General features: G+C 63.6%; 4 protein-coding genes across 4 annotated transcripts in view; 2 read left to right on the forward strand and 2 right to left on the reverse strand.

Annotated features, from left to right (window-relative positions):
- Positions 1-40: 40 nt before the first annotated feature.
- Positions 41-2,657, reverse strand: CHLRE_03g188700v5 (uncharacterized protein). Its single transcript, XM_043061151.1, has 5 exons — positions 2,318-2,657; positions 1,947-2,078; positions 1,535-1,621; positions 1,031-1,153; positions 41-810 (listed from the first exon to the last, which is right to left on the reverse strand). Exons 1-5 carry the CDS (start codon positions 2,540-2,542, stop codon positions 637-639), a joined length of 741 nt encoding a protein of 246 aa, XP_042926280.1. The 5' UTR covers positions 2,543-2,657; the 3' UTR covers positions 41-636.
- A 339-nt stretch (positions 2,658-2,996) lies between these two features.
- CHLRE_03g188750v5 (uncharacterized protein) lies at positions 2,997-9,438 on the forward strand. The gene is made up of 18 exons (XM_043061152.1): positions 2,997-3,298; positions 3,545-3,638; positions 3,859-4,140; positions 4,258-4,334; positions 4,474-4,542; positions 4,676-4,802; positions 5,061-5,399; positions 5,572-5,664; positions 5,775-5,806; positions 5,951-6,032; positions 6,250-6,378; positions 6,585-6,635; positions 6,846-6,982; positions 7,186-7,350; positions 7,599-7,755; positions 8,078-8,238; positions 8,496-8,655; positions 8,909-9,438. The coding sequence occupies exons 1-18, from the start codon at positions 3,231-3,233 to the stop codon at positions 9,011-9,013; spliced, it is 2,328 nt and encodes a 775-aa protein (XP_042926281.1). The 5' UTR covers positions 2,997-3,230; the 3' UTR covers positions 9,014-9,438.
- A 48-nt stretch (positions 9,439-9,486) lies between these two features.
- On the forward strand, positions 9,487-15,096 carry CHLRE_03g188800v5 (uncharacterized protein). The gene is made up of 10 exons (XM_043061153.1): positions 9,487-9,856; positions 9,929-10,068; positions 10,155-10,231; positions 10,384-10,454; positions 10,754-11,044; positions 11,813-11,974; positions 12,185-12,289; positions 12,665-12,790; positions 13,026-13,212; positions 13,445-15,096. Exons 1-10 carry the CDS (start codon positions 9,653-9,655, stop codon positions 13,711-13,713), a joined length of 1,632 nt encoding a protein of 543 aa, XP_042926282.1. The 5' UTR covers positions 9,487-9,652; the 3' UTR covers positions 13,714-15,096.
- A 4-nt stretch (positions 15,097-15,100) lies between these two features.
- CHLRE_03g188850v5 (uncharacterized protein) overlaps positions 15,101-15,406 on the reverse strand; it is a 3,606-nt gene continuing 3,300 nt past the window's right edge. The window contains exon 6 of the mRNA XM_043061154.1: positions 15,101-15,406. This exon is cut by the window's right edge and continues 1,013 nt beyond it. The gene's annotated coding sequence lies outside the window, so the exon portion shown is untranslated.

A 15,406-nucleotide genomic window follows, 5' to 3' on the forward strand; every position in this document is an offset into this window, starting at 1 on the left:
ATACTATATGAACATAAATTTTCATTTGGCAAAGGAGAATTTGGCAACGGAAATGAGCACCCCCAATCCGCAGACCTGTCCCCCCCGCCTTACGTCACCCCTGCCGCCGTCCATTGTGTCCGAGCTCCTCCTTTTCGGCCCCCTTCATCACCTTCACTCTTCAGTTCTGCCTCATCTTGCCACGTCCGAGACTTAAGCACGTTGTATCTAAAACTCCCAAACCTTGCTTGCAATGTACAAGTGCACTCTCCCGACGCCACCACCTCCCCCAACGCCACCAGACTGTTCTGCATGGGATGAACCTGCCTCCAGCGGTCAGTAGCGCAGCCAGGTCCGGTACACAGCCAAAATCGCACTTCGAAACTGCATCACGGTGCCGCGTGCATCAAAATTGTTCCGTCAATTGCTTCCGAGTCCGTACGAGAGCCTCGTCCATCCGCGCGCCAGGCAACGTCCCTCGTTATGCTTACGCCTGCCGCAACGCATATACTACATACACATCTGACCGCTGCCCGTCCTGATTCCCCTACCCTCCTCGAATTTCGCTTCCATTGCCGCTGCTCCAGCCATTCCTGTCCCCTCCTTCCGCCAACGCCACCGGCCGCTCCCTGGCTCCCTGCCGCCGCCCCTAGCCGCTCAGGGCCGCTGCAGCAGGAACACGTTGCCCTTGTTGTCTCGCCCCACACGCCAGGCGCCCGGCGCCGCCGGCTGCGGGTCCAGGTAGGTGATGTCCAGGTGGCCCTCGGGGTTGAAGATGGACAGCAGCAGGTCCAGGTTGGCCTCGAAGATCTTTTGGAGCTGGGCCGGGGTCTGCGGGAGGAGGGGAGGAAGTGAGTTAGTGAGCAGATGGGCACGGGCGAACGTCTTGGGGAGGAAGTAGCGCTATGGCGCCGAGGCGCCCCCGAGTGTGAGCGTGGCCAGCGGCGTCCCCCCCATTGGGTTCGGTTTAGTTGGTGGTATTTGTCCCCCCCCCCCCGCCCCTGGCCTCTTGCCCGCTTGCCCCCAGCACCCAGCTCCCAGCGTTCCTCACCAGCGCCGAGTCCAGGTAGCTAATGTCCACTCGCTGCGGCGAGGCCACCGAGTAGTTGGCGCGGATGGTGAGCGAGCCGCGCAGCGAGGACAGGCCAGACACCGAGAACTCGATCCGGTTTACCTGTGATGTGGGTCCCAGGCATGGGGCAGGGAGCGATGAGCGGGCAGCAGGGGAGGCAATGGGGGAGGGCCGCGGGCCATGTTCCTTCTTGGGTCGACGGCGGGGCTGTGCACCGCAGCGACTGGTGGGCGCAGGACCTCAAGCTGCCAGCACAGCTTGAAGCTGCTCCCTCCACCCCGATGGACTCCCTCTCCCTCTGCCCCCGGCTCCAACAGACGCGCTTCTACCTTTCCAGCGACTGCCTCCCCAGCTACCGCCACCCCAGCTATCCCACCGCAGCTACCGCCACCCCAGCGACTGCCGCCCCAGCTACCGCCACCCAGCTACTGCGACCCCAGCTACTTCCAGCCAGGCAGCTGCCATCTAGTCGCCGTGCCTCACCGCCAGGCGGTTGGCTGTGTCGATGTGCTGTGTGAACTCGCCCAGCTTGACAAACTCGCGCAGGCCCAGCTTGGTGCGCTTGGCGCCCTAGACAGGCGCGGGAGAGGAGAGCAGGCGCGCGCACAGGAGAAGAAGATGAAAGGCATGGAAGCGACAGAGCAGCGCCGTGGCTGGGCAGAATGCCTTCGTGTGCGTGCGCCGACTTGTGTGGAGCCCCACGTTGGGGTAGATACACATAAGCGCGCTAGTGCGTTTCTTGCCTTGTCCCCATCATCTACCGTATGCCGTGGTCCCAGCAATGACCAAGTGGCTCAGAGCACAGCCGCAGTCAGCCACACTGCGCAAATCAACTACACGGGCCCCGCCGGCCGCGGCCCTGTCACCTCCCACTCGTCCCTGGGCCCCGGCTCACAGTGATGGTGATGGTCGAGTACATCAGCCGCCAGTCGCCCTGCACCAGGTCTAGGTCGCTAGTGGGCGCCGGCTGCGCGTTGTGCTGCTCCAGCTCGGAGATGAGCGCCAGGATCCGGGCCTTCTTGGCGGCCTGGGTGCGTGTAGGGAGGAGCGGGGCGTTGGCGGGAGGAGCGTGGGGCGAGGGATCGCGGTGGGACAGGTGGTAGGAGGGAGGGTCAGGAAGCGGTCGCCCGGCAAACCCAGAACGAGCTTGTGGGTTTGGGAGCGCTGTACTGCGGCCCCCTTCGGCCACGAAAGGGCGTAGGGGTCGCTCGCCTGCCAAGGAATTGAGTAGTTGCCCGCGGCTGGCATCGCACACGGTCCACTCACCGGCACGCCGAAGATGCCCCGGTCCAGGCCCTCCAGCTCCGTGGTAAGTTGCTGCTTGATATCCTGAGCTCCACTGCTGACAGGGCTAGCGAGCGCGACCTGTCCCGACTTCACAAACCCGTTGGAAGAGCGAGTGACCACTCCTCCGCGCCAGGGCGCCGCGCTCGCTCTCCGCACCGGCGCTCCATATGAGTTCACGTGAAGCAAGTACTTGGATGCTAACATTTTCTTAGGCGAGGTCACGCGATTGAAAGCGGAAAAATAGCGAAGCTCTAGAATCGCGTTCGTCCAGGCGCTATGGCTGCCTTAGATTACTGTATACAAGCGCAAGGGGTCCTACGCAGAACTACACTGCAGTTCAATCGCAAAGCTTGAGTAAAATCAGCGCCCACCTGCCCCATCCGATGCGGGCGGTTGCCAGAACGTGCAAGAATGCCCACCCAGCCCGTGTAACAACAATTGCATTGCAATGCTGTTAGCCTGAAACAGGGGATAGTTGAAGGATCTGTTCGCTGGAGGTAGAGCGGCGAAAGGAAAGGGATGGCAGAGGGGGTGGCAGCGTGGGTGGCAGGTCGGAGCTGGTCGGAGGGGGCACGCCGTGGGGACATGCCAACCTGCGTGTTTGTGCCTGCCATGCATGGTCATTCTCAGTTAGTGACCATTTTAACACAAAGATTGCCTGGTTTCAGGCTCTCTCTTACTCTGCACTCGTCGTTCCACACCTACATTCTTCATTATCCTTGCCAGACACGAATGTCTCTACTCGCACAGCGCTGAGATCAGGCCGAGACCTCCGCAGGTTGTCCTAGTTTGATTACACGTTCCTGCGTCCGAACTAGGGCTCCGGACCACCGGCAGGGCCCGCGCCCATCGCCGGGGCGATTCGCGTGTCGCAGACACACCTCTTGCAAGCATGTCGGCATTTGAGGAGCTGGGCGTCATGCCGGAGCTGGCAAAGGCGGTAGAGGACCTGGGGTGGATGTGAGTATGGCGCTTGGGTGCCACGCGTGCACCCGTACGGGGGCGCAGGCCACGGCAGCTGCTGACACAAGCCCCGCCACTCACTGCTTGTGCGGGCTGCCTCCTGCTGTAATCTGCGTGTGTGTGGAGGGGGGGCTGCAATCCGAGGGGGAGGCTACATGGGCTGCCCTCAGACCTGACTGATAGTACCTGATGGTCTGGCCTTCACCTGACATACCCCACATCCACTGGTGTGCTGGCCTGTAGGCTGCCCTCGCCGGTTCAGGCCGAGGCCATTCCCCTCATCCTGGGCGGCGGCGACGTCATGGCGGCGGCGGAGACCGGCAGCGGCAAGACAGGCGTAAGTGTGGGCTTAAGCAGCGAGCAGGCGGTAAGGAATGACACGGGCCAAACGCCAAAAGCTCATGGAAGCGTCTGCAAGACAACACCGCGGTCCTTGCCGTAGAGCGTGAATTGCATGACGGGGTCATGAGGAGGTAAACATCGCCCCCACGACACTCAGCGACCAGCTAAATCACACGCGCTGCACGCATGCGCATGCAATGCCATCGCATGCACAGGCCTTCGCCATTCCCATGCTCCAAATCGTGCACGAGACTCTGCGCCAGCGTGCGCGCAGCGGCTCCGCCGCCAGCACCAGCGGCCGCGGCGCAGCCGGGGCCGCAGCCGCAGCCGCCAGCCCCGCAGCCGTGCCGTGTGTGCTGAGTAGCGAGGACCGGGAGCTGCACGTGGCGGTGTCGCCGGACGGGCTGTCGGCACAGAGCCGCTCGGAGAAGGCGTGGGGCGGCGTGCGCGGCAGCGTGGGTGTGTTCGCCAGCTGCGGCGGCAAGGTGTACTATGAGGTGCGTCGCTGCGGGTCCATGACGGGGGCCCGGCTGGAGAGCGCGTGGGGTGGTGCGTAGCGCTGCGTGCTGAGTCGCTGAGTACTGACCAGGAACGGCGTGCCTAACTGACCGCAGGTGACGGTGACTGACGAGGGGTTGTGTCGAGTGGGCTGGAGCTGCCCCACCGCTGCGTTGGAGCTGGGGACAGACAGGTCCGTGTGACTGGCTAGGGAGCCGTGCAGCGCGTTGCGTCCTGCTGAGTAAGCTGGTGCTTTCAAAGTCGTCCGCGTCTGCCTGCCCCTGCACTTGAGCTGCCCTGACCGGCCCTGCCGTGTCCTGCGCCCCGAGCAGGCTGGGCTGGGGCTTTGGCGGCACCGGCAAGAAGAGCCACAACCGCCAGTTCGACAGCTACGGCGAGCCGTGAGTGCCGGGTGGGCGGGGCCGCGCTGGGACGTGCCTCTCTTTCTGCTTCCCCAGCTCACTGTTTGTCAACGTTGCCAGGCGTCGGTCGCCATGCCCCTGCATGACTACTGCCGTGCTGCCCTGCGCCCAGGTTCGCCCTGAACGACGTGGTGGGCTGCCTGCTGGACTGCGGCGAGGCCGGCGGCAGTGTGGCCTTCACCAAGAACGGCCGGCCGCTGGGCGAGGCGTTCAAGCTGCCAGACAACCTGCGCAACCAGGTGCGGGCCGTGCGGGAGCCGGGCGCCAGGGCTCGGCTGGCCAGGGTTGGAGGCCCGCGGACTGGGCGTTGCGGACCGCGCTGTTTCTGTTTATGAGCGCCGTGAGACTTCGCGTACATAGTGCTGATTTGTGTGTGCCGGCCCACGATCCAAAGCCAATGGACACGTAGCGTCCGCCTATGCGCAACGTCGGACGCACGCCCCCATGGCGGCGTGACCTCTACACTGGCTGATTCGATGCTGCTCACGCCGCCTCAGGTTCTGCACCCCGCCATAACGCTCAAGAACGCCGAGGTCGCGCTCAACTTTGGCGCCACGCCGCTTGCCTTCCCGCCGCCGCCCGGCTACATCCCGCTCGCTCAGGCGCCAGCCGCCTGGGTGGCGGCGGGTGGCGGCGCAGCCGCCGCCAGCGCAGGTGGCGGCGGAAACGGCCGCGGTGAGAAGGACCTTGGGCGCAAGCCTGTGTGCCTTATCTTGGAGCCTGCCAAGGACTTGGCGGAGCAGACAGCCAACTGCTTCAACGACTACGGCAAACACCTGAAGGCGCCGGAAGTGAAGACGGGGCTGTTCGTGGGCGGCATGGATGCAGCGCCGCAGGTGGGCGTCAGGCGTGAGGGTGAAGGTCCAGGCCGTGCCGTGCACATGTGGTCCAACACTCCAACGGGGCTGCGCGGCCCGCGCTGGCCTGACTGTAAGGCGTTGCTGTACTCCCCCCATGTCCACGAAACAAATTGTGATCAATACCCCCGCTCCCCCTGGGCGCCACCAGATTCGGATGCTGCGTGAGGGAGTGGATGTTGTGGTGGGCACACCCGGCCGCGTGATCGACTTCGTGGAGAGCGGCAAGATCCCTCTAGACCAGGTGCGGCGCGGCGGGGGGTGGGAGGGGATGTCAGCAGGTGCCTGCGCTCGCCCGTCACACCTTGCTTCCCCTAGAGCTCACGGCCCACCTCGCGTGTGCTGTGTTCGCAGATCCGCTTTTTCGTGCTGGACGAGGCGGACCGGTGAGGCACTCAGCCAGCTGTAGTGCTGTGTCTCATTGCGTTCTGCGCAGCCTCATCTTGTCCCAATGCATGCCCCAGTGTGCCGTGTGCCCGTGCATCCCTCCCCCGTCATCCCCATCCTCGTGCTCCTCCGGCCCGGCCCAGGCTCATCGCGGACAACCCGGACGTGATCACCAAGCTCTACGGCCGCCTGCCCAAGCAGGGCACCGGCATTCACAGGCTGCAGGTGTGCGCGCCAGAAACGCCCCTCGCGCAGGCAACGCATCTCTGTACACCGCACACCTTGCCAAAGCCCCCTGCCCCCCAGACACACCTTCCACGCCACCTGCCTCCGCCTGCCTCCGCCTGCCTCCGCCTGCCTCCGCCTGCCTCCGCCTGCCTCCGCCTGCCTCCGCCTGCCTGCCTGCCTCCGCCTGCCTGCCTGCCTCCGCCTGCTGCCTCAGGTGCTCCTGTTCAGCGCCACGCTGCACTCGCCCGAGGTGAAGGACATGGCTGGCCGCATCTGCATCAACCCCATCCTGGTCGACCTCAAGGGCCGCGACGCAGTGCCGGAGACCGTCGACCATGTGCTGGTGAGGGCAGGGGCGAGGGCGGAGCGAGGGAGGGAGGCAGAGGGAGGCAGAGGGAGGGAGGCGGGGCAGAGGAAGGAAGGCAGGGCATGCGCGGCGACAGGGGCGATGAGTCACCGGTAGTGATGTTGGCTCGCAAGTGCGAGCAGTGTGTTGAACGAGGTGCTCCATGTTGCACCACTCGGGCGTGTGTGCCTCACCGGCTGCAGGTGCGGGTGGATCCGCGCGAGGACAGGAGCTGGCTGCAGAGCAATCCCGAGGTGAGACGAAGTTTGGGGCACGGGCAAGAGGCGGGCCGAGTGCAGCTGCGAAAAGGAGTCCGCCCTGATACCAACGTGCCACCTAGGGTAGCAGCAGTTCAGCCATGGCTGCTCGGCTCACGTGCTGCCCACGCCCTCTACCGCACCCTTCATCTCACACCCCACACCGCGCACTTCGTGCCGCGCCGCCCCCCACGGCCGTGCAACCAGGTGTTCACGGACAGCTGCCACGCACTGGACCGGGTGGGCCCCAACGCCGCGGCCAGCCCCGAGTGCCTGAGCGAGGGCGTCAAGCGCCTCAAGCAGCGCCTGCTGCAGCGCATCATAGACACCATGAAGATGGAGCAGTGAGTGGGCGCAGCCGGCATGCGTCTTGCTTGTGTCTTGATGGTGTGTCGGTGTCTTTATGGCGTGGTGGTCTACCGTAGCGTCAGCGCTGGGCGAGGGAGGGAGGCAAGCAAGGGAGCGGGGCTGTGCGTCTGACCACTGCTACGCTTTGGCTTGTGGCGGAAGCGCCTGAGGGGCCTGGCACCGCGCATTCCGCCCCCAGGTGCCTGATCTTCTGCCGCACCAACCACGACTGCGACCAGCTCGAGCGCTTCCTCAACACGCTGGGCGGGGCAGGCGGCGGGGCAGGCGGCCGCGGCTTCCGTGGCAAGCGCGAGAGCGGCAAGGAGAACCCCTACAGCTGCTGCGTGCTGGCGGGCGCACGCAGGTGAGCGCTTGCCGCACAGCAGCTTCCGTAGCCATTGTGCCCGCCGTTCCCTCGCTCTCACTCTCAGGCTTTCCCCTCTTCACGCCTCGCTCGCTGTTGATCCCTCACACGCCCTTTATACGCCGGGCCTTACCCTCCACCCCGCCATATCCTGCCCCTACGCCTGCTGTCTACTTCGCTACACTTCTCTGTACCAATCTTTGCAAGCCCCCATCGCACCCCACCGCACTGCACCCCCTGCTTTACAGCATGGACGAGCGGCGCGCCGCGCTGTCCGCGTTCAAGGACGGGGACGTGCGCTTCCTCATCGCCACTGACGTGGCCGCGCGCGGCATTGACATCCGCGAGCTGCCCTACGTCATCAACATGACCCTGCCCGACAAAAGCGAGGACTACATACACAGGGTGCGTGTATCCTTGTGTGTATTCGTGCGCTTGCGTGTCTACATGTGTGTCTTTACATGCGCACGTGTGGCAATGTAAGTCGGTAAATGTGTGGAGGCATTGGGCGATGTGGACGTGCTGTCACATGACTGCGCGCACCGGGGCCACCAGGAGGTCGGGCCGAGTGATGCTGGGCGAAGGAAACGATGCCAAGTCGCACAGAGTACACGGGCATGACTGCTGCCAAGCCCGCACTGCCCCCGTGCTGCATCACGACGATCCACGGATCCGCCGCACTCGCAACAACGCCAGCGCTTTGCACTGGACAAACACACGTGCGCAGATTGGGCGCGTGGGCCGCGCCGACACCATGGGTCTGGCCATCAGCCTGGTGGCCGAGGTGCCGGAGAAGGTGTGGTTCTGCACCGTCAAGGGCATGAAACCCTGGCTGGCGCCCGACAGCAGCAACACGCGCACCACGGACAAGGGCGGGCACACAATCTGGTGAGGGCTGATGAGAGGACGCCAAGGATTGTTGGGGTGTGACTCGCCTGGCGGAGTGGAAGGCTGCGGAGGACCTGGTGTTGGGGCGGGCTTTGCCTGTAGGATTGCGGCTTGGGTTTGATACCCCACATACACGGACAATCGAAACCAAGTCTGCAGGTGCATAAGGTGCCTATGACCACCGCGCTATTGCCGCCCTCCTCCGCACACGCGCACACTTGCCTCACACGCCCCCACAACCCACACAACACAACCAGGTACAACGAGCGCGAGTTGCTGGGCGCCATTGAGGGGCGGCTGGGCCGGCCCATCCCGCCCATGTCGGACGACCTCACGCTGCCGCCGGAGCTGGCGGAGCGGCTCAGCGCGGCGGGGGACAAGTACGGCCAGCAGCGCGGTGGCGGAGTCAGCAAGGAGGTGGGCGCGAGGGCACAGAGGGTTGTGCGCGGGGCCGTGGGAGGGATACTGCTGGTGGGTGCACGCCATGCCTGTCGTGGCCCTTGCAGCAAAGGTGCCGCGGCGTCGAGCAAGCCGGGCGCCTGTTTCTTCCTTTCCAGTCGTGGCCCCGCAGGCGGCCTGCCCGGCTTTCCGCGCATTTTTCCTGTGCTCATGTCCTTACCGGTATGTTCTCTGGTTGCCTTGCGCTCCCCCCATCGCGGTCGGCCCACAGGTGACGGAGCACCTGGCGGCGATAGCGTCCAACGTGGCGCAGCTGGCTGGGCTGGAGTGGCAGGTGCAAACCAGCTACCTCAGCCTCAAACGGAAATGGGGCTAGCGGGAGGCCAGGGGCCCGGCCAGGTTGCACGACGGCGCCCGGAGGCTGCGGCGCTGCGGCTTACGTTTAGGGAGTGAGAGGTGGCGGAGAGGCCAAGCTAGCGGAGTCATCTTACATGGGTGACTGTAGGGTGCTTTTGATGATCCGGTGACTTGCCGTGGCGCCGTTGCGCCATAACTTATATGGGGATGGGCGGGACCATGCGTGCCTGAACTAGCGCCAGAGAGTCCAAGAGGCGCCAGTAGTCAAGGAGGCTGCGTCCGTCCTTGAGTGTTCCAGCTACTGCACTCATGCTCATTATTTCTGGAGTGCCGAAGGAGGCCCGTGTCCGACTGAGTCTGAAGTCGCCACCAGGAGGTGGTCAAGGACTGCGCCAAGGGCCGTGCTCCCGCATGAAGGTTGCGGTCATTTTATCGGTATGGGGGGTACACCTCATCAGGTATCATCATATCCATACATTCCCTAGTCATATATTCATACAGTTGCACGCTTTGACTCGTGACTTGACAAGGGAGCAGGGCGCTGCCGGGCGTCGAGCGGCAAGCCCCGATTTTTAGCAGTCAGACTCCTTCTTAATACGTGCATGGTTCATCATACCAAGACGTAGTGCAGGGGTTATTCAACGAGGACGAAGAGGCCATGATGCGGCTGCGCGGGCCAGGACAATGCACAGCCAACACGCGCAAGCCTAACCTTAAGAACATCGTTGTCTCCCGGCCAGTGCGGACCGGCGCGGTCGCCTGCAGAGCCATGCTTCCTGTCGGTGTTCCCATAAGCGTCTTGACGGACAGTTACAAGGCGACACACTTCCTGCAATATCCTAAAGCTCAGAAGATGGTCGCGGTAAGCCTGCTCTGGTAACTGGGGCTCGCCCTCGCCTCTTGATGGTTTCTTCCGCATGCTTCCTGGCCGCAGTATGGCGAGTTCCGTCAAGGATTCAATAAGGATAAGACAGACACACGTTTGGTGTCCTACGGCATGCGGTACCTAGTTGAAACCTATATCAGCCGGCAGTGGACGATGGAGGACGTGGAGATGGCCGACGCGTTCTACCGGTGAGGAAGCGACAAGAGCGCACGTGACGCGGCTCTTGGCCTGAAGGTGGACATGAGGAATAAGTAACTATGTTGCCTGCGTGCAGGACGCATATGGCGCCAAACCACACGGCGTTTCCCTTCCCGCGCGCCCTCTTCGAGAAGTTCGTGCGGGAAAACAACGGTAGGCAGGCACCCCTCTCGGTTGAAGGACCCAGGACGCCTTTGTACCCATGTAACGCTCACGACATCTGCTAGCTGTTTATGTTTGCCCTGTGGGCGGGGGGGGGAGAGCTATATCGTTACGAGTTTCCTGACTTCCCTGGATGCCCACAGGTTTCTTCCCCGTGAAGTTGGAGACGTTGCCCGAGGGCACTTGTGCACATGTGCGGGTGCCCGTGTACCAGGTGCGGGGGTGGCACGAGCTGGGGTTGGGTAGGCTGCGGTGCTGGCGGTGTCACCTGGCCTCAATCAGCCTTGGGCGGAAGGTTCCTAGAAGTGGCTCTGGGTCGGCGAAGCTTGTCGGAGCTGATGGTCTGGCTGGCTGACGGGCGCGTCTGCGCCTGAGTCGAGCGGCACATGGAGCCAGGGGCCGCCCTTGACAGCGCTGCCTCCCGCCGCAGAGCCGCTCAAGCTAAGTTATATTCTTCTGGTCTGGTCTGACCCACATCGCACTGCGTGCCTGGGCGACGCCCCGCCCACACAGATCACCGCGGTCGGCGAGTACGCGCCGCTATGCACGTTCTTGGAGACCATCCTGACCATGATCTGGTACCCCACCTCCGTCGCAACGCTCTCCCGCCGCGCGCGCGATGTGGTGGAGGCCAGCTTCGCGCGCACTAGCGACGGCGGCGTGGGCAGCCCGCTGGTGCAGAGCAAGCTGCACGACTTCGGCTTCCGCGGCTGCACCGGCGTGGAGCAGTCCATCATCGGCGGCTGCGCGCACTTGCTCAGCTTCACGGGCAGCGACACCATGTCGGCGGCCTTCTACGCGCAGGTGGGCGGCGCGGGCAGAGTTGAGGAAGTGATACACCTTGGGGAAATGGGATAGGGGTAGGGATAGGGAGCGGCGCCGGGCGGGTGCGTGGGTAGGAGGCAGGAGCGCCGGGCATTGGAAATGGCGGTCGTATGCAAGGGTCCAGCATCGAGCTGATGGCCTTGAAAAGGAAGGTTTGGGCGCTGCATGTGGCGGGGTGCCTGGAGCTGGAGTAGCAGCAGAGTAAGCAGCTGGAAGCTCCCAGTGAAACGGCGCGGGGACTTCGGAGGCTGCGGCTACTCTGTCAACGCTATGGAGCAGAGGGCGTTAACAATGGGCGGGAGCTGGAGGTGGCCGCTGGTCCGGCGGCGAGCTGCGGCTCGGCCGTTCCTGCTCGGTTGCCTCGCCGGCGCATGAGCAGGGACGCCGCTGTCGCAGTACAGATTGGGCTTGCGGCCTGGCGCGGATTACCTAGGCGGTGCATACCGCGAAGCAGACAGCATGAGAGCGCTCCGGGCCACCGGTGTGCAGGCACCATGTGCACAATACGATATTCAAATCTTAGGAGGGTCAGACGGCTGGGTGGTTGGCCTGGGGTCATGAGCGCCACACCTCGGCGGCTCTGGTCCCACGGGGGCCTGCCCTGCTGCACCACTGTCCGACACGTCCGCATCCTCCTATGCAGCAAGCCTACGCCGTACCACGAGACCCCATGCGCGCTGCCTCGCCCTCCCCACCCCCCTCGCACACGCCGCACCGCCGCTCACCCTCCTCTCGTCTCTCCCGCAGTTCAAGCTGAACGGCGGGCGGCCTGTGGCGATGTCCATCCCCGCCACGGAGCACAGCGTCATGACGGCCTGGCCCACCGAGGCCGCTGCCATGAACAACATGATCGACCACTTTGGCACCGGCATCTATGCCTGCGTCATGGACAGCTACGACTACGCCAAGGTGGGGGCGGGCGGCTGTGGGCTGGGGGCGGCTGGAGGGCATGGAAAGTGGGTTCCATGAAGTGCTTGGTGGGCGACGTTTCCTGATCTGAGCAGATTGCGGCGGCAACCTGAGCACATGGACCTGTGACTGAGGGGTCATGCGGCCAGCCCGCACTTCAGCGCGCTCACCCTCCATGGCAATGCTTGTATCAATGGCCCAACCCCGAAGGCGCTGTCGGAGGTGCTGCCGTCCGTGTCGGTGCACAAGCTGAGCAAGGGCGGCTACCTGGTGCTGCGGCCAGACAGCGGCGACCCCACGGAGGCGGTGCTCATGGTAAGAGGAGCGCGGGGGGGGCGGCGGCGGCGGCGGAGCTGTTACATACAGAGCGTGCAAAGAGTGCGCGGGAGAGGGAGCGTGTGTTTGCACCTGCGGAACACACGCACACAGCCCACAGCGTGCACGCGTATTGCAAATAATCAATTATGGAAGAAGACCCGCACGTGTGGTCGCGGGGGACTGAGACTTGGGTTTGGGTCCGTCGGAAACAGGATGGCACGGTAAGGACGGTAAGGCTGGGCGAAGCGGGGTCGGTGCTTGCACAGCTCGGCGCGCGCCCAGGGGATTCCAGCATCTGCCGCGCTCCGCGGGCTCAGCACTGTGAACGGGGTCTCGAGTCGCATGCGTGCCCATTGCAACCCGTCCTTACAGGCGCTGGCGGCGGCGGAGAAGGTGTTTGGCACCACGCGCAACGGCAAGGGCTTCAAGGTCATCCCCGGCTGCGGCGTCATCCAGGGCGACGGCATCGATTTGCCCACCATGGAGAAGATCGCACTCGTGAGTGGCAGGCGGGAGTGGCGGGGCTTAGGCGAGCTGCTGCTGCTGCTGTTGCGGCTGCTGCTGCTACTATTGCTGCTGGGTGGTGGGCACTACGGGTCATGACGCGGCGAGGTTAAGCGCAACCTGTGGTGTGACGGTAGATACTATGGCTGCGGCACTGCCAGCACCTGTCCTCCCAGACCTCCCACATGCAGACCCCCTTCCTCCTGCCTTTCCCCTCCCCCACACACAGGCAATTGAGGCCGCGGGCTACGCCGCCGACAACGTGTCTTACGGCATGGGCGGCGGGCTGCTGCAGAAGGTGAACCGCGACACCATGTCCTTCGCCACGAAGCTCAACCACATCATCTACGAGGACGGCCGCGCCGCCGACATCATGAAGCAGCCGCAGACCGACACCGGCAAGTTCTCGCTGCCAGGTGAGGCTAAGTACCGAGGCTGGGGCGGGCGCAGTTGGAAGAAGAGGCCGGCAAAGAGAGCTGCTACGAGAAGCAGCCAGGCGGGGCCTGACGGCAGCCAAGCCCCTAGCTGCCGTCGCCTGCTCAATGCACATGCTCTGCGCATTGCAACTCTGTCCACGCCTTTAGCGCAAAGCGCCTCATGGCTTGCTCTGATAGAACCATCACCGGCTTTTCTCCTGCACTCGCACAGGCGTGCTGGCGGTGAAGCGCGTGGACGGCGTGCCCACGGTGTTCCCCGCCGACAGCGGCGAGGTGGCCCCGCACGAGAACCTGCTGCGGGTGGTGTACGACTGCGGCCCGCTGGCGGGCGTGTGGGAGGACTTCGACACCGTGCGCGCGCGTGTGGCGGCGGAGTGGACGGCGCTGCCCAAGACGTCGGACAACATCAGCGCCAGCCTGAAGGAGAAGGTGCGGCAGCAAATGGCGCTACGCGGCAAGGTGCCGGCGTTGGCCCACTAGAGCTCGAGCGCGCCCGGGGCGGTTGGGCGCGCTTGGGGCGCCTGTGGGCTCGCAGGAGCGCGTGGAGGGCGCTGACGGAGCGCTGACGGAGCAAGGGCTTGGTGCTTCAAGCGGTGGCATCGGCGGCGGCAGTTGCGAAGCAGCGGCAGGCACATCTGTGAGTGCCGGGTCGCGGGTGAGGATCAGTGCAGCACGGCGCAGTTGCTGGCGCACACCGAGGACCGCGCGTTTGTTCGCGACATGCGCGAAGAACCCAGATCGACAGCATACTCGCCGTATTTTATGATGGCACGGAGGGTGATGCACTGGAAACAAAGAGCAGCGCGCCAGAGTGGAAGCGGCGCGACAGAAACGCAGAGGCAATAAGCGTGGCGTGCGGTGCGCGGGGTTCATGTGGCCTCGGCCTTCGCTGCGTTCGCGGAGGGACACCTGCGCGCACAGTGTTGGGGCCGGGTTGGATGGGGAGGTGGCTAAGCGGCAGCTGGTGGGGATGGGGGAAATGGAGGGGGGGCTCTGACAATTGGGTGGTGTGGGTAGTTGTTGGGCTGTGCTCGGGGTGGATCATCCCAGCGCCGTCTACCCAACACGCTCGCTAGTCATCACAGGCTTTACGACTTGGTGGTTGGGCGGACAGGTGGTAGGATACTGTTCAACGCATGAGCGTGCGAACCAAGGTGGTTCCTAATGTAGGCCGGTTCAGATCTTTCATTGTTAATTTCAGCATCAGGCACTGGGCGTAGGGTTGGCAGGTGCTTGCAGAATGCTATTAAAGGTTGGGAATAGTAACCCATCAAGGCTGGGATATGCAAGACTGGAGTGTCTTATCCTAGTCGTGCTTCGCGCGCGCCGCGTCTGCAGGCCGACTGGCGATAGCCAGCATTGCGTGCCGTCTGGAGCAGATCGTTGAGCAAGGGATGGCGGGACAGGTTTTGGACTGAAAGTTCTTCAGGCCCGGGATGGGCGGTGTGATCATCGGAATGACCCGAGTGTTTCAAACAGTGCTGCACATGGCGTCACCTGAGCGAATGAGGTCTCCTGATGACCATGCAGATTGCGCAGGGCTGCGTGGGGCCCTGCATGGCATTTGAAGCATGGTATGAACATGTGAAATGGTACTACGTGGTGTACGGGGTGCAGTGCGTGTCGAGTGCAGCGTCCGCTCGCTCCGTGCTTCGAAGCGGTGTGCGAGTGATGCTGTCCACCAGAACGCGGTCGGTATGGGAGCATGGGACACGTGCTAACGGCCGGCGTGCGTTATGGGATGTAATTGAGGTTGAGGACTGTAAGAGCGTGTGACAAGTGGGCGCAGTGGCATTGGCAATGGGACCTGAGAAATGGAGGGCGTGCGACCAGCGCGCATTCCAGCTGTAATGGCGGCGGAAGTGCGAAACCTGTGTACGTACACGATAACATGCCCAGGGGCACCCTATCTGGCCAGGGGACCCCTGATTGCAACCGCCAGATTTGCTTGGCAAGCAGCATACAGCACTACCACTACGGCCATTGCGGATTGCCTTTGTCTCAATGCTTTCTGCCGCCTCCTTTAACGCATACACAAACCCACTCCTAACGTCATGCTCTCGGGCATCTTGGAGTCACGACCCGTTCACCATCATGCATGCAGTATGCTATCCATACATATTTCACTTAGAATGTCCCTTCTTGTGATTCGCATTCTTATGTATTTCGCATG

Source organism: Chlamydomonas reinhardtii, chromosome 3 (assembly GCF_000002595.2).
Source record: "Chlamydomonas reinhardtii strain CC-503 cw92 mt+ chromosome 3, whole genome shotgun sequence".
Classification (NCBI taxonomy): Eukaryota; Viridiplantae; Chlorophyta; class Chlorophyceae; order Chlamydomonadales; family Chlamydomonadaceae; genus Chlamydomonas; species Chlamydomonas reinhardtii.